The sequence below is a fragment of the Macadamia integrifolia genome, chromosome 11, assembly GCF_013358625.1.
Source record: "Macadamia integrifolia cultivar HAES 741 chromosome 11, SCU_Mint_v3, whole genome shotgun sequence".
Lineage (NCBI taxonomy): Eukaryota > Viridiplantae > Streptophyta > Magnoliopsida > Proteales > Proteaceae > Macadamia > Macadamia integrifolia.
Window position 1 is genome coordinate 17,727,622 of NC_056567.1, and position 26,110 is coordinate 17,753,731.

At 40.8% G+C, this 26,110-nt stretch overlaps 1 protein-coding gene and 1 long non-coding RNA gene across 2 annotated transcripts; one reads left to right on the top strand and one right to left on the bottom strand.

The window, feature by feature from the left end:
* Positions 1-15,051: 15,051 nt before the first annotated feature.
* LOC122093217 lies at positions 15,052-17,332 on the bottom strand. The gene is made up of 2 exons (XR_006144389.1): positions 17,199-17,332; positions 15,052-15,435 (listed from the first exon to the last, which is right to left on the bottom strand). It is a non-coding gene; the product is annotated as an uncharacterized LOC122093217 (long non-coding RNA).
* A 7,060-nt stretch (positions 17,333-24,392) lies between these two features.
* On the top strand, positions 24,393-24,932 carry LOC122092945 (protein AGENET DOMAIN (AGD)-CONTAINING P1-like). The gene has a single exon (XM_042663242.1). It carries the CDS (start codon positions 24,393-24,395, stop codon positions 24,930-24,932), a length of 540 nt encoding a protein of 179 aa, XP_042519176.1.
* The last annotated feature ends 1,178 nt before the right edge of the window (positions 24,933-26,110 follow it).

Here is a 26,110-nt window from a genome sequence, read left to right on the forward strand (position 1 = left end):
CCCTTACCATCACCAAAATGAAGTTGGTTGTTACCTATGTATGGATAATAAGTTGAGAATATAATTAGGTTAGGGGTGATGAATGGTCCAATGTTTGGATTCCATGAGGTGGTTAGTGATTGTGGAGGGTACAGTGAAGGATGAGAGAGGACAGGGAGTGGTAGTGCCATGAGGTGTGGGGTAATGGTCAGCATGATAGGCTTGGGTTGTTGGATTGGGACAGTTGAAGGGATGGTTAGGGGAGGGTTAGGTAGTAGTGGAGGCTTGGTAGAGGATCACGTATTCTGTGTGCAATAATAACAGGTGTCAGATTGATGATCGGTGCAATAGCATATGGTATAGGGGCTGTCACAAAGGCATTGGAGCGGCCAAAACTGTTTACATGACCACGACCATGCCCTCGAGATGAGTTGTTTTCGTAAACACCATTGGCGGGAGCTAGGGCACCACGACCTTGATGGCTAAGATTAGCTAGGGCATCAATAGCTAGATCAATAATAGGATGGCGAGAGTTGATGAGATTCTTATGGCTCATGAGAAGTCCATGCATCTCATTATAAGAGAGGGGTTCTTTTTGTGCCATCATGTCATGATGGAAGCAAAGGCATGATAGTCAATGCAAAGGGGCCTAAAGATATAAATTTTGAAGCCTTCCTGGGGAAGGGGTTTTTCGACTATAGCTAATACATTTGATAATGACTTGGCTCGATGTAGGAACTGTGTGATAGTCCCATCTGATTTCTGAACTAGAAGTTGAAGAGAGACAATAAGGGATAAAATCCTTGTTGTTAAAGAAGAACTGAATGTAGAATGAAGGGCATCACAGATTTCCTTGCTTGTGGTCCGTCCAACTGCTAGTGATAAGGCCTCATCACAGAGGGAGGCAATGAGGAGACTCATGATAGAGGCATCTTGTTTACAACATAACTTAGCTTTGATTGGATCCTGAGGGCAACATAGGTCACCAGTAACACAATCAAAGAGGTGTTGGTCAGTGAGGTAAGGCACGATCTAAGTGCGCCAATACACATAATTCTTTGAGGTGAGCTTGAGAGAGATAAGGTGATGAGCACTTCAGTGGGTGGTGGGAAGGGGCATAGTAGGGGTGATTGTTGGATTGTCCATGGGAGAGGAGAGAGATGGTGTTTCAGGATCGGCCATGGGAGAGTGAGGGTAGTACACAAAATAAGGGAGAGAGAAGGAGGGCGTTGGGTAGTGAGGATAGGGGAGAGGGGCACACAAAGAAGAAGAGGGTTAGGAGTGATGTGTGGAGCTTGGTGGAGACCACAATATTGGGAGAGGAGAAAATCAATAGGGATGTGGGAGGGGCTCATTGGAGCTTAAAAGGCCCTTGATACCATGAATTGAGACTAAATTATGTTGTCATTGATTCATAACTGAAGTACAAGAGTCCTATGTATAGAAAGATGAATCCATAGTTGGATGGAAACTCTATCTAATAAAAGAGATATTGTACAAGGACTCTATTATCACATGTGAGAGTTATAGTCCAACTCTATATCACATGTGATAGACTTGGACCATAGGACTAACATTTATGTTAGGATTGGGTTTGTAAACATGTTGAAGTCTAGTCAAATAGGAGTCCTTACGAGATTAGACTTTAGAGACTAAGTGAACTCCTACAAGATAAAATAGAAGAAGGCTGAGTTGGATTGCGCTTCTGCCTGTGTTGATATGTTGTAAGATGTTCTTATATCACCATTAGAAATAAAGAATTCTCTACTCTATATCTCTAGATCAATTTAGGCAGTTGAGGCCTGAGGGTAGCTTGATCCCAATGTATGCATAAGCATATGCCCAACCCAGTTACCAAATTCAACTTTGGTTTGAGCTCACCAAAAGCTGAAAACCAAGCCTAACCTACAACTTTCTTAGGGTTTTCATGGGTTGCATCAGTTTGGGTCTGTTTAGAATGGTTTTTTAGTTCCAAATAGTTGCCACGTGCTAATATCACATTGATTGGGAGTGGTAAATTCCATTTCCTTGTATACTTATGAACTCCTTCTCTTATTACATTGGTCTTTTGAGATGGAAAATTTACGTAGTATCAATGTAGGTTACGTCCTACCTCCCTTTTCGTTCTATTCGGCTAAATCTCTCCTTTCTATTTCCATCCACGTGTACTGGGGTACCGACCACCTACACATGAAGGGCAAGGGATGCTAATCCTACTATAAGGGCATTGCTTCCAATTACTATGCTTAATTCGCTACAGTTTTCGAATGGTTCAAGCTTTCCTCGTCTATGGATGTGTCCCTTCTTTGGATTGAATGTGATTCCTAATTAGTCGCTCTTCATACCAAGAATCGGTTAATCCCTTGATGCTTGGATCAAAAGTGGTTGTCTCTCAAAAACTATTTTTTTTTTTTTTTTTTTTTTTTTTTTTTTTTTTAAGAACTAGCTATTTGGATAAAACCTCTTGGAATATCTTCCATTGTTTACATGAAGCCAATTGTGTGGCAGACTGGCTAACAAAGCATGCAATGGCAATGAGAGAACCCTTTATTTGAAACATGGTGACTAACTTCATTTTTTACAACATCAATTGGATGCGTAGTTAAGGCCACATTATAGATTTAATTGAGTTTGTTTCTTTTGTTTGGTTGGGTTGCTATTCTGCTGATGGTCATGTTGAAGATGGATTAATAATTTAGGATTTTTCTTAGTGTGTTATTAGTTGTCTTCTTTTCATTCTTTGTTAATAATATTCTCTTATCGACTTCTAAGAAAAAAAGGCAATCAAAGGTTTTAATAGTATTTTACAAGAACCTACGGATGTCATTTTAAATTACAATTTTTGGCAGAAAGAAACCTATCAGTCTATTGTAGGCAACACCAGTGCGCAGGGTCTATGGAAAGGCACACGAGAGCATCTTCAACATGAGCAGGGTCTATGGAAAGGCACACGGAGCAAGAGGCAACATGCTCTTTTTGCGGCTGCCTATGTCTGGGTATAGGTAACATAAGATTGGCAAGCAAGGTTCTTTGTCCCATAATTTTTAATGAAGGACAAGATAATACTATCCACTTACAGAGCAACTGCACTAACACATAGATCAATGAAAAGCGATGAAAAGATACACCTAAGTCTCTCTATGATTTGATTTGTATTTGTATTTATTTTGCCTATTTCTATTTTTACAAATGTTTGGTATAATTTATAACATTTATTTTCATTTATTATAAATCAGAATAAATCACAAATCACTCTCAAGTGATTTATAACCAAATCATTCTCAAGTGATTTATAACACGTGCTAATTAAAGTTTAGCATAAAAAAATGATTTATTGTTACAAATCAAGTGATTTGTTTTTATAACAACAAATCTTTTTTTTTTTTTTTTTTGCGCTAAACTTTAATTAGCACATGTTATAAATCCCTCCAAATCAAGGGCAAAATAGTAATTTACTCTTCTTTTATGCTTTTTGGATTAAAAATCCTCCCAAACCCTATCCCTTGTCTCTCATTCTTGCACTCTCAAACCCTATCCTCTCTCTCGGAACTTCGTTGAAAAGACACTCTCCTTCAGTCGATCTATTGGAAATCGCGAGCATCGTCTTTAACAATAGACACCGTAGCAGGCATTCCCCCTTCTCTCTCTCTCTCTCTCTCTCTCTCTCTCTCTCTCTACAATCGCTGTATTTTCGTCCTCTAGTGGTAATTGCTGTCTTTTCCTCTCTAAATCAGTTGGCCGTTAGTTGTAATCAAATCTTCAAATTTGGCTTATTGAGTGATACGGCCAAACTAATTGCCCAGTCAGGTAAGAACACGTGGTATCCAAGGGAAGGACATGTGCCGCTCACCTGATAGAGGCCGCAAGGATTCTAACCATGTAAACCACGTGAAGAGAATATTCCCCACGAAGGGGATAGGACGTATCCAAGTAGGACTCAAAAAGGGAGAAAGGCAGACCCAAGGGGGACTCCCAAAAGAAAACCCTAAACCCCAAGCACTATAAGAGAGAGCCGGAGAGGAGGGGAGAGGTAAGTAAATAGACCCACACCATTACTCCTGTAAAAGCCTGTTCAGCCGGTCTCTAACTTGGGCGTTGGAGGACTAATCCTGGAGATACCTCCAGGCCTTTGCCTTCGGTGCTTGTGCAGGATCAACTCATACGGATTTTCGATAGCAATAGATTGGCACCATCCGTGGGAACGACAGTAATGGTGGGGAAAACCTACAATCATAAGAAAACAAGAACAGTGCCGAGCATAAACATGAACGAGGAGGAACCTTCAGGAGGGATCCCTTCTTTGATGGAAATCGATAAAGAATTGGGAAATGATGATCGGGAAGGTTCCACGAGGAACCAGCGTTCTACTAGATATTCGATGCACGAAGAAGGTAATCCTCCATCCCCTCCTAGGGTGTAGGAATATGTGACAAGGGAGTAGTTCGAAGCCCTTCAAGAGAAGTATGACCGAATGGCCAAGACAATGAAGGAGGTCTCCAAAGCCGTCTCTCAGAAGATCGACGGAGCACCGCAAGGCCCCCATATCCAGAAAGAGCGAGCTCAGGACGAGGACTGGAGTAGCACAGGATTGATAAGGTCCAGTAAGAATCATCAAAACCGAGCAATGAGGGAAAGCCCTACACCCAAAGAAAGGATGTGACGCCCGCCGGGACGGGGCATGAAGAACCGCACCAAGGGGACAAACAGTTACGTGACTCAAGGTTGAAGTAGATGATCCTAGACCTGAAGGATAAGATTTGAAAGGTAGCAAAAACCCAGGAGGGAACTCACGAGTCAGACCTCACCAATGACACGGCTCTAACTGATGAAGTCATGAAGGACGCGCTCCCGATTGATTTTCATCTGCACAAATATGATACCTACGATGGGTCTAGAGACACCATCGATCATCTAGAAGGCTTAAGGTTGCGATGCAGTTTTACCGAGTCCCGTAAAACATCATGTGTCGAGCCCTACCTTTGACGTTCAGAGGAGAAGCAAGGTTATGGTACAACCGCTTGCCGACGAAATCGATCCACAGCTTCAGCGATTTGAGTTACTTCTTCATGAAGGGATTCTCCAATAGCCAACCCCTAACCAACATAAAACAACATGAAGGAGAGTCACTGCGAAACTACATGAAGCACATCCAGCAAGAGAAGATCAGGATCAGAGGTCTAGACCCGAAAATAGAGTTCACGGCCCTGTTGGGAGGCGTCAAGGATAAAGAGCTAAAAAGGTCTTTGACGAAGCATACACCAAGGAACCTAGCCGAGTTGAGGGCTTGGTGTGATAAGTATATCCAGATAGAAAAGACCCTTCAAGCCGATAAAGAAGCTAAAGAGAAGACGGGGAGGAAAAGGATCTCAAGAGGGGACGACAAACCTTCGGAAGAGGGCAAAAGACAAAAGTCCGAACGTGGTCGGGCACCCAGTCCACTGAAGAAGTTCAAGAAATATGCGCCCCTGAATCAAAAATGAATGGATGTGCTAATGCAGATAAAGGATTCCCCAGATGCCAGAGCCATGAAGTGGCTAGGGAAGATGGGATGACAACCTGAAAGATGCAATATGTACAAATGTTGCCACTTCCACAGGGACCACAGCCACGACATTGAAGATTGTTGTCACTTGAAGGGGGAAATAGAAGTAATAATCCAAAGAGGGTATCTAGGCCGATTCGTAGACGCGAAAAGGAGGATGCCCATAACGATAATGACCGCAGGGACAACCGTCAAAGAGACAGCATAGGCCACCATAAAAGGAGGCAGCCAGCCCGCAGAGGAAATCAGGAACGTCAAAGGGACCAGACACCCGAGGAAGCCGACCATCACCTTCGGGACTATCATAAAAGCCCAAATAGGGTTATAGCGACAACCTGTGGAGGCCTAGCCGCTGAAGAAAGTTCAACCTCGGCCAAGAAAGCAAAATCCTATGCATGAAGCATGCATGTGGCTGAATGGTCACAATAGAAGGCAAAGACAGTGATAGTTATTTCATTCTCCGATGATGACCTGGAAGAGGTGCACACGCCATATGACGATGCCCTAGTAATCACCATGGCCATAGCCGATTGCAGAGTAAAAAGGATCTTGGTGGATAATGGTAGTTCAGCCGATATCCTGTTCCTTGAAGCTTTCCAGAAGATGGCCTGGACGAGGGAAAGCTGAAAAAGGTTGAACACCCATTGCAAGGATTCTTCGGTGCCCTAGTCAAAGTTGAGGAATCGGTTGAGTTGCCAGTAAGAGTTGGCACCAGAGACCGCCAGGTAATAGTCATGATCAACTTCCTAGTAGTAGGCATTACTTAGGCTTTCCTACCCTTACCTGTGAATCTGAAGCCCTATGACAGTCCGTGCTCAGATTTGATTATCGTTAAAACAACAAAAAATAGTAATAGCAGGGTGAGAGCTGGGCTGCACCAAGGGCAGGGATCGTCCTAACCAATGCTACACCTCAGCCATCATCAGGTCGTGCGACCACCTCTGCCCTCATTAGGCCTCACCTCGGCCATCATCAGGCTGTGCTGCCATCTCGGCCGTCTATCAGGCCGTGCTGCCACCTCGGCCATCATTACGCCGTGCTATCACCTTGGCCATCATCAGACCGTGCTATAACCTCAACATCTTCTCAGGCCGTGCTACTACCTCGGCCCTCCATCAGGTCGTGCTGCCACCTCGGCCCTCAATTAGGTCATGCTACCACCTCTACCCTCATCAGGCCTCACCTCGACCATTATTAGGTTGTGCTATCACCTCGGCCATCATCAGGCCGTGCTGCTATCTCGGTCGTCCATCAGGTCATGCTACCACCTCGGCCATCATCAGGCCATGCTTCGGTCAGGTCTGCTTGATGTTTTCCTGAGCTCCCAACTGAGGTAATGGCCTTTGGACAGGTCTGCTCGGCCTTTACTTGAGCTCTCAATCGAGGTAAGGACCTTCGGTCAGGTCCGCTCGGCCTTCGCCTGAGCACCCAACCGAGGTAAGGACCTTCGGTCAGGTCAGCTCAGCCTTAGCCAGAGCCCCCAACCGAGGTAAGGACCTTCGGTTAGGTTTGCTCGGCCTTTTCCTGAGCTCTAAACCAAGATAGTGACCTTCGGTCTGGTCTTTCCGATGTGCCACTCGTGTCTTTGGCTCGAGTGACATGTCACTCGTGTCGTACCTGGAGTGCCTCGGGAATCAGCATTGATGACATGTCAGGGTCATTAATGGCCTCGAGTAATCGGATCGTCATTACCTTACCGATATAAAGTGAGCCCTCCTCATGTCACTTTTCTCAAAGCTCCGTGAAGTCCCCCTTACTCCTGTTCAAGATGGTTCAAACCGAGATGTCCCAGCTACCGTCGATGGCAAAGCTGTTCTCCCGATCGAAGCCCCTTGATGAACAAAATGCCTTCGGGTCTCTTTTTTTGTATCTTTTAAACTTGGGCCTTCCGTCTCCCTTGTAATTTATGCCTTCGGCCTTCTTCGATGAAGGAAACGCCTTTCTTTTAGATTCCTTCGTGCCTTTTTATTATCATCATTGACAATACCGAGCCGAGGTGACAGGTTGGTCGAGCCTATGACTTATAGCATGGCCTGATGGAGGGCCGAGGTGGCAGCACGGCCTAATGATGGTCGAGGTGACAACACGACCTAATTGAGGGCCGAAGTGGCAGCTTGGCCTGAGGAGATGCTGAGATTATGGCAAGGCCTGAAGGAGGGCCGAGGTGACAGCACGGCCTGAGAAGATGCTGAGGTTACAACATGGTCTGATGATGGCCGAGGTGATAGCTACCTTGGTTGGGAGCTCAGGTAAATGCAGAGCTGACCTAACCTAAGGTCACCACCTCGATTGGGGGCTTCAGTTATGCCGAGCTGACCTGATCTGACCTGACCAAAGGTCTCCACCTCAGTTGGGGGCATAGGCTAAGGCCGAGCAGACCTGACCGAAGGACACCACCTCGGTTGGGAGCTCCGACTAAGACCGAGCTGACCTTACCAAAAGTTACAACCTTGGTAAGGGGCTCAGGCAAAGGCCGAGCTGACCTAACTGAAGGTCCTTACCTTGGTTGGGTGATCAGGCAAAGGCCGTGCAAACTTGACCGAAGGTCCTTACCTCAGTTGGGGGCTCTGGCTAAGGCTAAGCTGACCTGACCGAAGGTCCTTACCTCGGTTGGATGCTCAGGTAAAGGCCGAGCGTACCTGACTGAAGGTCCTTACCTCGATTGGGAGCTTAGGCAAAGGTCGAGCAGACCTGTCCAAAGGTCACCACCTCGATTGGGGGCTCTGGGCTAAGGCCAAGCTGACCTGACCCACGGTCAACACCTAGGTTGGGAGTTCAGGTAAAGGCCGAGCAAACCTAACCGAAGGTCATCTCGGTTGGGGGCCCTGGACTAAGGCCGAGCAGACCTGACCAAAGTTCCTTACCTTGATTGGGAGCTCATGTAAAGGCCGAGCAGACCTATCCGAAGGTCACCACCTCGGTTAGGGGCTATGAGCTAAGGCCGAGCTGACCTGACCTTGGTTAACACCTCGTTTAGGAGCTCAGGCAAAGGTCGAGCTGACCTGACCCATGATCAACACCTTGGTTGGGGGCTCGGGCTAAGGCCGAGCTGACCTAACCTAAGGTCACCACCTCGGTTGGGGGCTTCAGCTATGCCGAGCTGACCTGACCGAAGGTCTCAACCTCGATAGGGGGCTCAGGAAAAGGCTGAGCTAACCTGACCGAAGGTCCTTACCTCGGTTGGGGGCTCTGGCTAAGGCCGAGCTGACCTAACCGAAGGTCCTTACCTTGGTTGGGTACTCAAGCAAAGGCCGAGCGGACCTGACCATAGGTCCTTACCTCAGTTGGGGGCTCAGGCAAAGGCCAAGCGGACCTGACCAAAGATCCTTACTTCGATTGGGATCTCAGGTAATGGCCGAGCGGACCTGACCGAAGGTCCTTACCTCAACTGGGACCTTAGGAAAAGGTCGAGCGGACCTGACCGAAGGTCTTTACCTTGGTTGAGAGCTCAGGCAAAGGTCGAGCAGACCTGACCGAAGGTCCTTACCTCGATTGGGAGCTCAGGAAAAGGTCGTGTAGACCTGACCGAAGGTCTTTACCTCGGTTGGGAGCTCAGGCAGAGGCCGAGCAGACCTGACCGAAGGTATTTACCTCGGTTGGGAGCTCAAGCAAAGTTCGAGCAGACCTGACCGAAGGTCCTTACCTGGGTTGGGAGCTCAGGCAGAGGCCGAGTAGACCTGACCGAAGGTCCTTACCTCGGTTGGGGGCTCAGGCCAAGGCCGAGTGGACCTGACCAAAGGTTATTACCTCGGTTGGGGGCTCATGCAAAGGCCGAGCGGATCTGACCAAGGGTCCTTACCTCGATTGGGGGCTCAGGTCAGGCCCGAGCATACCTGACCGAAGGTCCCGGTCGCAAGCAAAACTAAAGCCGGAGCCGAAGGAATAAGGCCTAAGGGACACATGAATGAGAGAAAATGATGAAAAACTTGATTCCTCGCACAGGAAAAGCCTCCTGGTGGGAGTAAAGGGGCTGCTGAAACGGCCAAACTAATTGCCCAGTCAGGTAAGAACACGTGGTATCCAAGGGAAGGAAATGTGCCGCTCACCTGATAGAGGCCACAAGGATTCTAACCACGTGAAAAGAATATTCCCCACGAAGGGGATAGGACGTATTAGAGTAGGACTCATAAAGGGAAAAAGGCGGACCCGAGGGGGACTCCCAAAAGAAAACCCTAAACCCCAAGCACTATAAGAGAGAGCTGGAGAGGAGGGGAGAGGTAAGTAAATAGACCCACACCATTACTCCTGTAAAAAACTGTTCTACCAATCTCTAACTTGGGCGTTGGAGGACTAATCCCAGAGATACCTCCGGGCCTCTGCCTTCGGTGCTTGTGCAGGATCAGCTCATATGGATTTTCGACAGCAACATTGAGTTTGCTAATTAGGCTACAAATGACAGCAAAAGAAATGGAGAATGTTTGAAATTTTTAGTATCCGCATCTGGGTCTCTTTCAATTCTGGATACTTACATCTTTCGCTATTGTATCTTTGTAGCTTATTGTTGAAACATTCTTTTCTTTTCTTCTTCACTGTCCTGGAGTTGCTTCGCATTGCGTAATTTCTCACTTCTAACTACTAAGTTATTATTTTTGCCAAAGCAACTTCTCAATTTGTAATGAGCTCTGTAAATTTTATACTCAGTTGTGACTCTGGGATTTGCAATGTGAAATCACCTTGAATGCATAGCTTGATTGCATTAATTTGGGATTTGGGTGAATATTTATTTTGGGATGATTTGTGTAGAACCAATTTCAGATTACCTAGTATTCCCGATTTTGAAAAAGGGGAAATAAACTCAAAAAGAAAAACTGAAAGGGAGGGGATTCCTTTGTTTGCTAGGATCCTATACAGTCTGCGTGGGTTCATACTACTTTTCTGCTTATGGTCATTGCAATTGGAGTTATGGATAATTCTTTTATGGATAAATTATAATAGGGAATTATTATTGATTGGAAATATGCAATAGCAGTAAACTAAAACATCCCTAGAAGATCTAGGAAACCCTCCAAGTGTGGGCCACACAATGGGATAGCTATGTACAAATTATTTCTGTTTACCCCAACAATCTCATCTGCAAGATAATTAGCTGAACACAGCCTCCAAGAGATGGGAGAAAATTCCTTTAACTAGGAGTCACCTAGCTTTCATAATTAAATTGATCACTATTACTACCTTGCAACCAACCAAGAATGGTCCTAGAATCCCTTTCAATTATATAATCCGGCCACTTAGAAGTGATGGCAATCTGAAGGCTTGGTTTTACCCTTTTCTTAATTTGAAAACTGAAAATTTTATTTTAGATGGGGAAGACTTTAAATGATGTATTTGCTTCTTTGCATTTGCTTGTGCTGGGAGGTCTCTGTTAATTTAACTAAACTAGTTTCAAACGTCTTTGTGGGAGGCTGTACTTTTTAAGTTTGTGCTCCCTTTTGTTTCCCCCTCCCCCTTTTTTTATTTTTTATGAACGATACTTTGTTACTAGAAGAGGAGAAGAGAACAGTTAAAAGGAAAAGGTGATCCAAGGAGCCAACTATCAGTAGTCAGCAGCATCTCCAATTTTTAATGGATTCTCCCACAGCTCCTATCTTTGTTGTTAAATCATGCAAGAACAGTCATAGACTCTGAAATATGTTTTTAGTTATGTGTCAGTGTTTCCATTACTGATATACCAGAATATCTTGAACTCCTATACATATCTGTTGACTGTTAAATTGTTGGTTTCAAATTCTGGATCTGTGATTGTAATATCCTACACTCGGTAGGACCTTTTAGATCTCGGTCTCTAGCCATCGATTTGACTTGATCTTTGGATCATTACTGAATTCTGGAATTTTCTTAGTACAGTTCTTGTTTCAAAATGTAGTAGACACAATAGAATACCTTTTTTGTCCATGCCAACTGAGTGGTAAAACAGCCAGGGAACTTATGTCTTGCAGTCCATTCTATTTTTAAGTCTTCATGGTTCATTCTTAAAACATTTATCCTCTACATTAGAAAAGAAAAAAAGTACATGCCTCAATGCCAAAGAAGAATAATGTCAACTCTTCAAATATTCATTGTTTCCTACGTTGTCTCCCATTTTTGTTCATATTTATCCATTTATAGGTTTCACTTTCTTACAGGATAGAGAAATAATTTTACTCTATTATTTGTTTTTCCTTTTCTATGTTGCATGCTATGTTCATTCATCAGAATTAGTCTTTCAGATGGATCATAGAGAGGGAAGTGAAGCAAGTATGAAGGATGATGCAAGGGGTGTGAAAGAGTCATATTGTTGGATCGACGAGAGGATAAAGCTATTAATTGATATTGCTATCAATTATTCACGTAAAGGGTACAAATTGAATACGTCTTTCACAAAGGATGGTTGGGATGGCATATTGAAAGAGTACAATAAAAAATGTGAGAAAACAATAACTATGCAACAACTCAAAAATCGATGGAACATTTTGAAAGCGATGTGGGTTGCATGGTGGGTGTATTTGATGAATAGGACTAGTGGTTGGGGTTGGAACACGACTCTAGGAACCGTTGATCCACCAAGGGAAGAACATTGGAATTCTTTTGTCAATGTATAGTCTTATTACATAGTATATCTAAGTTTAGTTTATAGTTTACTGCTAAATAATGTTAGATAATTATTCTATGTTGAAATTAAATTGCAGAAACATGTCTACGGGAAGCATTTTAGACGTGTCCCCTTGAGTAATGAAGTTGAACTACAAGAGTTGTTCCATGGTACTTTTGTTGATAGTGTAGATACAAATTGCATGAGTGAAGATAAACCACTAGCCTCACCAAAAGGGGTTTCTTCTTCCAATAATGCAATAAACTTGGATGTTGATGATTCAAGTGATGATGGTAATGAAGTCTTGCCAGTTGAGATGTTAAATGTGATAAAGAAGAAGAACAAAATGAATAGATCTATGGGATCATCATCCAAGAGGTCAAAGATTGGCCATAATTGTGATATGAATGAAATCCTCAAGGAAATGCTTGCTTTTGAAAAACTAAAAAGAACAAAGATGGTTGGGGCAAATAAGGACACCACATTTACTGAGGCTTATCATATTCTTGACTCTTTGGAGGGGATTGATATTGGTAGTAACCATCATGTGATTGCTTTGGAGGTACTTGAGGACTGAAATAAAAGAGAGGCATTCATTTCAATGAATGAATTGGCTCGTGTGCAATGGCTTCTTAGAGCGATTGAAAGGAAAGAGATAAAGGAGGCTGGATCCTCTATATGATATGCATGATGGACAATTGAACTTACATGGTTTGAAGACATTTTAATTTTTTTTTTTTTTTTTTTTTTAAGACTTATAATGTGTGTGGATAGTCTTTTTGATTTCACATTCTTAGAGATGGACAATTATGTGCTTGTGTGGTTTAAAGTATTTGTAGTTATTTTTGATATATTTATAATGTTTGTGGATCTTTTTCTTATTATTTTGTATTTTTAAAGATGGAATTCTCTGTGTTTATGTGATTTGAAAATATTTTGTAGTTAATTTTGTTAGAATGGATTTTGCATTTCATATTTTAAAGATGGACCTATATGTGTTTAATATGAGTTGTTATTTATGACAGTTGTTATGGATAAGAAATGCAATAAGGATTCCAATGAAGATTTTTCATTGGTACCACTTATTGTAATTGGATGTGTGTATCATCATTTGGAGCTGTGTATATCATCATTTGGAGCACACTGATCATATTAATGATGACAATGATGATGAGATCGATGATGACAATGAGGCCACTTCTCAAATCATAAGACAACCAATACATACGCACAAACTCACAGGTCATGATTAGATATTTGAAATGCTAAGCCCAAATACGCATCCAAGAAGGGTTCGTAGACTGTTCCGTATGTCTAGAGAGAATTTCACTAGGTTGGTAGCTGCTTTAAAAGAGAAAGGTTTAATGGCAAACACAAACAAAACAACAATAGAAGAACAATTATCAATGGTTATATTAGTGATGGCACACAATATGAGAAATGAAATCATCCAAGAAATGTTTCAGCATTAAGGTAAAATAGTGAGCCGTCACTTCCACAATGTATTGCAAGCACTACAAAGCTTTGGTAAAGAGATGGTATTGCCACCTTCATTTGAGGAGACACCACCACAAATCAAATCAAGTCGGAAATATTATCCATTCTTGTTCAATTGCATTGGTGCAATAGATGGAACACATGTAAGCGGATCAATTCCACTTGCAAAACAAGTACCATATAGATCCAGTAGAAAAAATGAAGTTACCCAAAATGTTTGTGCTGCTTGTTCATTTGATATGTGTTTCACTTTCCTTTGAGATGGTTGGGAGGGTACAACACATGACAATCGAATATTATGGGAGGCCATGAACACTCCTTGTTTGAACTTCCCTCATCCACCACCAGGTGCATTTCATTCTCTAATTATTATAATTGTTATTAAACTTTTTATTCGAGTGAACCTGTTGAAATTTTAACTATTAATCTTGATTTTGTAGGAAAATACTATCTTGTTGATTTTGGATACACATACATGCCTGGATATATGGCTCCTTTTAGGAATGTTCGATATCATCAACAAGATTTTAAGTGTAGATGACCACGAGGTGCAGAGGAACTATTCAATTTCACACACTCGTCTTTAAGAACTACTATTGAGAGGTCATTTGGCGTCTTGAAGAAGCGTTTCCCCATTTTGAAGATGATGCCTTCATATGATTTTAAGACACAAGTTTTGATTGTGCTTACTTGTGTGACCATGCACAACTTTATTAGAAAACAAGCAGCATCAGATTGGCTTTTTGAAAAAGCAGAGAAGGGAGAGTTTGATGATGAATATGAAGACGAATATATGATGATGACGATGTTATGAGTTTTGCAAATGTGGTGGGTCATACGCAACAACAACAATGGGAAGCATATCAAAGACAAATTGCAAATCAGATTAAAGCATCTTATCAAAATTGATGATGAAAAAAAGAGTCTATTATGGTTTTATTAAAGTTTATTTTTTAAGAACTTTTGTTTTTTTATTTTTCATATAACTCTAGTATGACATTATCAACACCAAATTTTTGGAGTTATACAATACTAAGACACATTAGGAATCATTCTTGCATTTGGTTACCATATGTGCTTGGAACATGTCAAATCCATTTAAGATTTTCCATACGTATGGGACCCATTCGGTTTAAGCAACCAACCGATCTTAATCAATTACAATGATACCAATAACATGATGGTTTTTCTTTTCCAATTGTGATGTGTATGATCGTCCATCTATATGATTTGACACAAGTTTCTTGCTGTAGTGACAAATATTTCTTAGTATTCCATAATGTGTTTGAAAAATTCTAAAAGAAGTGGCAGTGGGGTTAGGGAATTAGGATGGGTAGGAATCTTTTAGTCAAATATATTATAGATTTAAAAAAAAAATTAGAGTTATATTGTCACAACCCATTCTCACAGAACCGGACCGGTGACCAAGTTAACACCTGTTAACCCAAAACTTGCTAGGATCATCTGATACAATAACCACTACACAGCATACCCAAACTAAAGAAAGCAATTTATGTATTTCAGCATAAGTCTTACATGTAGACATCTGTAAATACCCCAATACTCTTGATACCTAAATTGTATTATATAGTTCATATACATGTGAGCCCGTAGGCATGATCTATACACAAGCATTACAATTTAAACATCCAAAACACAAAAGGGGTAACATCATAAAATAATAGAAAAAGAAACCCGGGTTGGTATCAGTGTTGCTGTCCCGTAATACAACTCTTGCATGGGCACTCGGCCCCATGCCCAAGATCTTCAGGAACCCACCAATCCTCAGCTGAAAATTTCACAGTGGGTCCCAGATCTAGCTCTTTAGTCGGATAACCTGCAAGATCATCTAAAAAGTGGTATACATGTGGGATGAGCTCACTAGCCCAGTAAGTGAAAAGAAAGACCAAGCAATCATTTGCAACACAAATACACCTATATGTATGCAAGTCCCTTTTTATTATCTTAAACCACCTAAACATCACATCTAAGTCATAAGTCATGTGCTGCTCGAAACCACAGTGCGCGTATGCCCCAGGGGTTACCCTATCCAGCAATACGCCCATAGGGTTATTGGAGAAGGTTAGCGTGGGTACCGAAAAAGTAAAATGGGTCTTGCCCTGCATTAAAATAAAATGGGCATTGCCCTGCATTAAAGTAAAATGGGCATTGCCCTGCATTAATTTAAAAGCAGCACGATTGACCCTCTTGTTATATCATCAAAGTTATCGACCGTCCTAGTGATCGGCAGGGCGTACTTCTAACCACCACCGTTGGTACACAACCTCGAGCTTCCCCCAGTGATATACCCAACACCCAAACCCCTGATGGGAAAGGTCGTTTCACAGGGATATGTCATTCCTAACTGTATGCTTCTATATGAGATAGTACGACTACATAGTGCCACCGCGTCCCATTCTACGGGCCACCAATGCATTCGTGTCCAAGCCAGCTACAATATCTAATCTAGCTATGCATCATATTCAATAATTTAAAGTCATCCATCTCATAACTCATAGCAAGAATAAGCATTTAATAATTAAAGATCTTAGCATGTCAAGTCATAAATGAATTTCATAATGCACACGTCAATGCATGCAAATGGTATTCGTGAATGACTAGGCTACACACAATAATGAAATGATAACATGGTTGTCTACAACGATAATGGAATGATGTAAAAACACTCCAAAATTAAAGTCAATGTCCTCTTCCCACTTACCTAATTGGGTACAAAGATCACCCTTGGTACGAAGAAGATCTGACGTGCGATGACATGAGTTCCTAGTACAACCTATCATAAAGAGGTTGAGTTTAGCATATCTCCACTTTAAGCTCATAACCAATGAGGTATGATAATTCTAACGTGTTTAAAACCACTAGAGAAGGTTGTCTGATAAATTTGGGCCCGATCGAAAACCGATGGGTCAGAGTGGTAGGTCAACCGACGGGTGAGGTACCCGTCGGTTCTTAACCACCGCTCGACTTAGGGGCCCTATAAGGACCAACTAGCTAGGAGCGGCTGGCCAGGTGCCCACTGATCCTCGATTGTTGCTCAGTTCAGGGGCTCTGCCTAGACTGGAGGGCTAGGAGCGATGGGCCAGGAGTGGCAGACCAGGTGCCCACTGATTTTGCTCGTCGGTTGAGCCAATAGCCCATCTAGGATAGGCAGGCTATGGATTGGTGGGTCCAACCATTTCGAGGCACCCACCACTTAGAACCGAGATTTTAGTATTCACTTATATTCTTCATCCCACCTTGGAAAAACCACCATGTTTCGATTCGATCACATTTTCTACAAATCTAAAGTTCCATATCATGATTCCAACATAGATCTAGGATCGATTCAAAGTACTAAGCTTGAGCTTTACCTCTTTGCTCAAGAACACTTCAAAAACCTCAAATCTTCTCTCTAGCTCAAGAAATCAACAAATGCTTTTCAAATCTTCAAATCTCTTCCTCTAAAATATTTATAAACAACATGTAGATCCTTTATTAAACCTTAGATTCACATTCTCAAGAGGGATTAACAATATATAAAGGATTTCTACCCAAATCATAGGATTTCACTTAGAGTTTCATGAGAGTTTAAGAAATACAGACTTTACTCACCTCAAATCGTAGATCTCGAGATGAGGATCACTAATCCGGCATCGAAATTGAAAGATTCAACCCTGACGTCGCACAACGAGCATCTTCTTCCCCTTTTTCTTCCTCCTTCTTCCCTTATCTTTCTCTCTTTCTCTCTCTTCTTTACTTTTTTCACCCACTATGTAAAACAATAAATGAGGAGAAAGAAAGGTAATAAATGCTATTTATACCTAGGTCAAAATATCTAATGACCAATGTGGTAGGTCACACTGGTGGGTCGGACCCACCTATGGCTACCCACTAGTCTCCCAAAACTTAGCCGAAACATTGAGATTTTCAATGGGGCTCGGCCCCGACATGTATTTTACTCTCGGTAATTGATTAACATGCATACTTGACATAAAACATGGTTGCGTACCTTTATTGTGAGTACATGGCCTGGTGATACATGCAAATGCACGGCTTGGGCACGCTGACTTCACTAAGCACCGACTCCAACTCGTCTTCCCAACTCGAGTTCAAAGTCACCCTTGCCATCATGTTCCATAAGGTACCTGACTCAGCTCGCTCGGGTTCAGGTCCTGCAAGGCCAAACCGAACCAACCGGGTAATTAAACCTGGTTTAGAAAGTAGGGTATCACATATATAATATATGGGCAAGATAACTTTGTGCACTTGAGTGGCTACTACGTTAACGTGTAGGCTAATGGGAGGCCATGCGAAGGCATTTGAGCAGGGGGTAGCACCGTCTTTTCGTGCAACCTATGTCTAGGTGTAGATATTTGCAAACATGTAGGGTAGGGTCCTTTTCACTATAATATATTTTATATAAATAAGTGTACCAAACATATTTTTTATTATACAATTTATTATATAAATAACAACCAAACGAATATTATTTGTGGTTCATAATATATCATCTTAAATGAATTCTCAAAAATAACTAATAAATACAAATATAAATCAAACCAAAGAGAGCCTAAGCTGATAGTTTTATTTTTCCCCTGAAGAATGACTTTCACCCCAAGAGGAAGAATGACTTTCACCCCAAGAGGAAGCTCAATTGACAAGAATCAACGCCCTTTAAGAGGTTATGATTTTATTTTTTTTTCAAACAAAGAACATCAAAGACTAACTACTGTTCTGATCAGAGGTTATGATTTATGAGTTCAATTCGCCTTAGGCCCATCTTTCTTGTAAGTTTTGGTATAGAATTCCATGATTTCATCCCTATGAAGTAGGACCCATTTGATTTCCCAAATCGGAAATGGAGATAACAGTCCCACCATAAATTAATTAAGGTGTTTTCCTAATTGAAGCGTGCCAATCTAATTAGGTAACAAATCAGTACTGTTGCCGTCATTTATGGATCCCACTTCCACGACATCCCCTCACCAATACCGTCAGCATATAGAGGTAGAATCAGTGTATATCCACTTCGCACATTCACACCTAGAGCTAATTGAGAAATTGAGTTTGGATTTTGGACCACAATGATCATTAGGTGGGTGAGAAAAGACCACATTACTCTCCGACACCGTGTGTTAAAGATACATCTGTATTCCGTTCCATTGGTCCCGTGTGCTGGTATTACCCTACATTAGACTGGTAAGGTTATTTCTCCTATAATTTGATTACTAAAGAGACAGTCTAAATGACCTCTATATGTATATTTAACTAATTTTTATAAATATTTATCAGTTTTGTCACATGACAACTCAAATCTGTTCAAAATTTTATGAATTAAAAGCACTCATGATCCTCACATTTAAGTTTCAACCCAATCAAAATCAATTACATGATTAAAAATAATTAAAATTTCAGGACTAAAAAAGAAAAAATTTGCAAGCCGACTATATAGAATGGAATGTGAATCAGGTTTTTGTATGAAAATCATTCTAGTACGATGATGATCCACACATATGGAATCCAGTCCTATCATAAATTCGAGCCGGATTCCATATGTGTGGATCAGGATTGTATGGGTACGAAGCTGATTCATCTTCAACAGAATGCATTACCTACGACATTAAACGGAAATTTAAAAGGTTAAGATTTTATAATGTTGAGACTTGAGAGTGAAACGTTCAAGAGGGATGCTCTATTCACTGTTCATTCACTGGTTCGTTCATTCACTGGTTCATTCATTCTAACTGGTTAAGAAATCAAAAGAAGATGGAAATGGGTTAATTGTCCCCTTCTTTTGCTGTTCCCTTCCCCCTTTTTACCGTGTCGTCCTCTCAACCTTTCTTTTTCATATCCTTTTCGGTTAGAAAAGAAAAAGAAGTTCCACCTACCAATGAAAGGAAGACAGCCCTAAAAAATCTAGGGGTGTTTGGTTCGGTAAATCAAATGGTGTATGTATCGGATATGAATGTCAATCTTTTGATAGACATTCTTCTGAATTATGTTTCTTTTTGAAAAATCGTTTGGTTGTCTTAAGACTAGTGCATGTTTCTCACGGGTTGAGATATTGGCTTCCGTAGAGAACGTCTTTTCACTTTCTCCTTTTATACTAGGTGGTAAAAAGGTTGCTCAAATCTGAGTTTAAGTGTTGAGGTGAACTCAGATTTGAAACACATCCTTTGTAATATGATCATTCATGGGAAGTAGGATGCTCACTTATGAGGGTCATCCTAGTGGAACCAAACAACTCCAAAAATTAAGAATTATCATCTAAAGAATGTCATCCCAAAGATTTACCAAACCAAACACCCCCTAAGGCTGTCTTCTGAACAGATATTGTTTTCATTTGGGGGAATATGAATATCTCTACTCATAGTGTTTTGCAGATGGGTTTCATGAGTGGTGCGTATGGGGTGGGGAAGAGAGAGAGAGAGAGACAGAGAGAGACAGAGAGAGAGAGAGTCAAGAATAGACCAATATGGAAAGTTCCATAAGTGGAAGCTGCCTCTGCGGCCCAATGTAGGATTATTAAAGTTGTAAGAAAGTTGCAAGAAAGTTGATTAGTAAAGTTCAGATTTTCCAAGAATTTAGGATTTTTGGTAGATAGATATCTAAGTTACAAAGAGTCGCAAATTGAAGATTCGATTCACTGCGAAGGTCTGATAATTAGTAAAAGGCAAGATAGGAATACTTAAGATATAGCACAGGAATAAAGGTTTCAAGCAGTTGATTCCATTTAATTGGTATTCAGTGGAAATTATTCATTTCCACCCTCCTTTTGGGATGATGAGACTTTAGTTGAGCTAGGGTTTTGTAGTTTTTAATAAAAAAGAATTAGGAAAAATTTCTCGCACACAAATACATCAAGTTTAAGAGAGAAAAAGGTGTCATGACCCCACTAAACTTTAGAGAGCTTCAATCTTGAAGAACCAGCAGCTATTCTTGGGTATCAAGGCGAGTTTCTTTAAAATTTGAGTGAGTACCTGTTGAAATAGATGGAAGTAAACTAAAAAAGATATTTTTCTGATGATTGATTAGAGACATTAAAGTTTCATGAGGGTCATAAAAACCCATATACATATCTCTCAAAATTTTCCAATATTTGTCTATTATTTCTTTTTCTTTTTCTTTTTTTGGCAAGTTATTTGTATACCATATTTTTTAAAAGAAATCCAATATCCATTGATATAAACATGGTCCATCTCACTAGAAGCAAGAACTACTCATTGGATGCAAGAAAGAGATACAAAATTGGAGGGTAAAGGAATTTTCATGACCACAAGTCCCTAATTGGATCTTTTAGCTTTTGGACATAACATCCTTATGGACAAGCTTAGGGTGACTTCATTCGTAGAGTTTGAATGGCTACTGATTAAAAATGGAGGAGAAAACTTGAAAATTATGATTCATTGCATTTTAGGCAATTTTAAGGGCAAGCTGATACAGTTGGCCCTAGGAGGATTGCAAAATCCCAATATTACACCTGATCATGGGTGAGTTGGCCAATCCTAGTTACATATTCTTTTATTAACGCTTTTTTCATGTAAGTACTTATACTAAGAGGGATGGGCTGATACGTCCAAGGTTTTAGTAGTTCACAGCATCAATGTCGGTATTCTTACCAAAAAAAAAGTATCAATGTCGGTTACGATCACCACAAATATTGATAAAGATATTGATATGGATCAGTTGTACGTATTAGTCCATATTGGGCCAATTCTTAGAAGAAAAAAAATTACCATTTAAAAAAATAAAAATAAAAAACTTTTTGATCTCATCGATAGATCCAACCACTGTGACCCAATGTCTTAAAACCATGGGTAAGATAGAGTTGATGGAATTATTATTGAACATTTTATAAAAGACACACCAGTGGTGCTTATATGGGTGCTATTAATAACTAAATTCTTTTCTCAAGTGGAAAATCTTAGGTTTTTGGACTAAGTTTTCCTTCAATGACGGTCAAGATATATCTCTTAACGGAGGCCTTCGAAGAATGTGTCCATAAGGTATAAGGAACAATATAGGGTATTTTCGATCATTTGTAAATAGGATGACATATATTGAAAGCCATTGATAGCTATTAGATTCTTTCACTATATACAGTGCATGAAATTTTTATTTATTTTTGATAAATAAGAGAAATAAAATTTATTAGAATAAAAGATTATATCGATGTCAGTGTTCGAGATACTAATGTTTAGTTTTTCTTTCATAGCTGGTGCATGAAAACTTTCCTCTAGGTTTTGTTTAGTATTAGATTCTCCCCTTTTTTTTTTTGGGGGGGGGGGGTGCGGGGGGGAACAGATTCTTATCTATTGATGATATTTTATTGAGCAGGGTTGAAAAATGGATAAATATTAGAAAAAATTAACATAGGATATTGACAGCGATTGATGGCTTGACATGGGATATTAATTTATCGTACTCTTTTTCTTTTTCTTTTTTTCTAACCTTGGATGCGTCCAATAGTATATACAATTACCAAGGGAAAGGAGGATGAAAATAAGAGGAAGAAGACAGAACTAATGAGATATGAAAACCAACGAAGGAGATTCACTGGGTTCAAGTACATGACTGAAACTAGGCCCATAGCCCATGAAACACCCTTGACAGCCCAAACCTGTCATGGCCCGCCCTAAACCCAAACAGGGCTTGAGTTAAGATTTCTGACCCTTGGAGCAGATTAGGATTAAAAAAAACTGACCCTAGGTCAGGATTGGGCAGGCCCTGGCCAGCCCAGCCCGGACATGAGTTTAACCTTGATTTTTGTAATATAATTTAGGGCTGTCATATTATCTATATATTTAGGATAAAGAAATATGGTTATTGATCATTACACCCAATTTATACAGAAGTTTCTAACTTCATCAAATACAAAATTTCATAATTGCTTGCAATATTCGATATACTTTTCCAATGCGACCTCAATCCCGACTATAAAAACAGAGTCTATCAGAGTTAGCCCAACCCTGACAAAAATCAGGCCAACCTGGCTCAATCAGGATCAATTAGGGCCGGATTGAGTTGGCATTAATCCAACAAGATTGGATTGGGCGTAGGTTGAGTTTTGGAGACCGCAGGTTGGGTTGGGGATTTTGACCCAACCCGACCTTGTTTCACCCTAGTATCTATCAAATCTTATATGGGCTGGGTCAAAACCGACGCCCATTATGCCCCAACCTATTGTTTATTTGTTGAAACTATGCCCACATATAGCCCATGAAACATCATAGACCCTCTTAAAGTCGATAGGCCTTTAACGGCTCACTTTCCCTCCTTCGCCTTGCCCAGGAAGCTTTACATAGGATACCTTCGAAAAGAAGAGTAAAACCCATCCCAGTATGTTTTAATGAGGTGGGTGAGCATAGGTTAGGTTAAGGAAGCAGTAAGGTTTGGTAAGAACACCACACCATACATTCTTTATTTGTCCTTGCCCAGGCCTAAATCGACCAGGCCCAATGGGAGGCCAAGTGAAGCTATCTTTGTTTTTTTTTTTTTTTTTTGGTTAAGCAAGGCTTCTGGGTCAGCTTATGCGCACTCAACTAATCTTCGGGAAGACTAGCATTGCAACCCATCGCCATGTCTCCACTCAAATTATAGATGCATAGATGGCGAATTGAACCTGAAACCGTGCATCTATCCACATAATCCTCAATTCGCCCTAATCGACTGGGCAGCCCATGGATGGGTATGAAGTGAAACCATCTTCAATGCATGGAGTAGAGGGACAACACAATCTTTTGCGTCCACCTATGTCTTGATATGCAAGTGGATAGCTTTCTTTTACCCATAAATAAAATATGTACACACCACAACCAAACCCGAAACTTGCGAAATTTGAATTCTCCTAAAATATTTATAGAAAAGTAACGACCCATAATGTGACCCTAGATGAGTGGGTGAACCCTACTCCACTTGGTGGAAAACTTCTCCCTTATTCTTTTATGGGAAAATGATGTATACGTGACACCTTATATGTATGCTCCTCAAGATTCTTTCTCCTCTCTTATCATCAATACCTATGAGGGGCGTCAATCGATTGGCCTTAATGGGGCTTCTCCATTTTATGACCTTATACCGTGATTGACTCATTTAAGTAATCGGTCCTCATAAGCTAGGCATGTTCCTATTTATGAACAATTGGTCAGGTATCAATCTTTAATCAGGATACCAATAAACAAGCTAAAAGGGACTTAAGCACAGTGTAAATGGACTAATGAGACATTTAACTCTTAATGGATTAACATTGGGCTTTTAACCATGTTGTGCTGGGTGAACAAGTTCTAAACGGGCTTTACACATATTGGGCTGGGTCATAATGAGTCGATCCCAGTGAGAGGCCATTGGGTAGGGACGTAGGGTAGCATCCTTGCACCAAAACGACCGAATCAGGTTGGTTTCCGGTTTTCCCAGTTGAAATCGCTCGGGCCTGGCGATACGGATTTGGAGTTGACGCACCTAGGCTAGGAGGAGGTATTTTGGTCAGTAGGACCTGCTTGTTTGACATTTACCACACAGCCCCTCGATCCTTGACCGTCCACGTGAAGGAGTGAACGCGGCTAGAGTGCGGGGGTGGGGTTACCCACGGTGTCGGTTCGAAGAATTTGACCTGGTCAACATTTTCAATTCCTAGTACGAGAAGGAAATCAAGTTCCCTTTTATCTCCTACTCTCTAATTCCAACGTCAGGAAGAAAAGGACCCACAAAATCTATATAAACTGATCATAGCCGCCTTCACGACCCACAGAACACTATTTTCTCATCCCTGCTCCTCCCCTGCTAAAATCATAAGCTTAATAACAAATAATGAAAAAGCCATCGAAAGATCTGATGAGGTATCGAATTGGTGATTCAGTTGAGGTTCATAGCAAAGAAGAAGGCTTCGTGGGTTCATTCTACGCAGCAAAAGTTGTGGATGTGTCAAAGAATAGTCATGTATTGGTAGAATACAAGACCCTTTTAACTGATGATGAATCAAAATGGCTGAGAGAGATGGTTCATGTGAGTGAAGTCAGGCCTAGTCCTCCTCAACTTCAGGTTTCTAAGTTCAATCTGTGGGACATTGTAGATGCTTTTGACAATGAAGGTTGGTGGGCTGGAAGGATCAGTAGCATCGCTGAGTACAAGTATTACGCATGCTTCGATGGCGGCGATAGGAAAGGATTAGATGATGATGAGATTCCTTATCAGAAACGAAGGAGACTGATAGATGAGTATAAGTACTATGTGTACTTCCCAAGCAGTCAAAATGCGATTGCTTACCCCTTCTCTCGGCTTAGACTTCATCAGGAATGGAAGAATGGGAACTGGGTTGTTCCTTCCGGTTCCAGTTCCTGCTTGCACTGAAAGCTGGTTTTCCTTGTTTTTTGGACTAATTCTGTCCCATAATTTGTCCGCAATGTTTCTTCATCCACTTGTTATGATTTAACTAGTCAAATTTTTTTCTTCAGTAAGAAAATTTTTCTTCATTCACTTGCTACGATTTAGGGTTTTAGTATGTTTCTAAATTACACTCTGGAATCTGATGCCCATCTGAAGCACGGCTAAACTCAATCCATATTTTAAATAAAAATTTTACTTAAAGAAGAGTGACCCACTGCTCTTGTTGAAATCTGTGTAGGCATCTCTTGGAGGATGTTATTCCTATTAATAACAACAGATAGGATCTTGCTATACAATCATTGAATCACAAAATTAAACTATAAGGGTCGACGCATACCGTTCACCATCGACTGTGAAGAATTTGCCGCCATTATATTCTTCCTGTATCTTTATTCCTGCAATCCCAATCACGAACACAATGGATCTTCTAGGTTTTTCCCACTAGCTCCCTTAATGCTCTCTTGGTGATGGAACCAATAATGAGATTGACGTTAGGCTAGGAGGAGGACCTAGAGTCCTATTATGTAAAGTTTTGCACCCTCCCATCAAAGTGTGCAAATAGGGTAGGACTATTTTCCCTAATTTGACGAGGAGTGGGTTTCCTATTTGGAATCTAATTCAATGAGATTAGTATCGGTCAATAACCTAATTGGTATATGGGACAATAATAGAGAATATTCCAGAGAATATTCTTACAATCTTCCACTTGAACCATATGAGCACATAATTATAATCTCAAACATAATTTGGATTCTAACATCATACTGCAGTATTTGAAAGTAAACCCATCAACTTTATGTCATCACAATCATAATACCATATTTGAACAAAACTACTAATGTGGAACATGACAGTTATACATCATATAACGACATACTCCCTTCTATAGTCACAACACTAATAACTTCATCCAAACAGGTGCAAAAGTAGGGAATAGACTAGAAAAGTCTATAAGTAAATGGTCTACCATAATATCTCACATATATTAAATAAAATGTGTACACACGATAATAAAGTGAGAAATATTCAAAAACAACAAATATCATGATCATTTAAATAAATAAGTAAAAAAATGTCAACATAATATGACCATTACATCAAACTTTACATAAACCCATGTCCATTACAAGATCTGTAAAGTG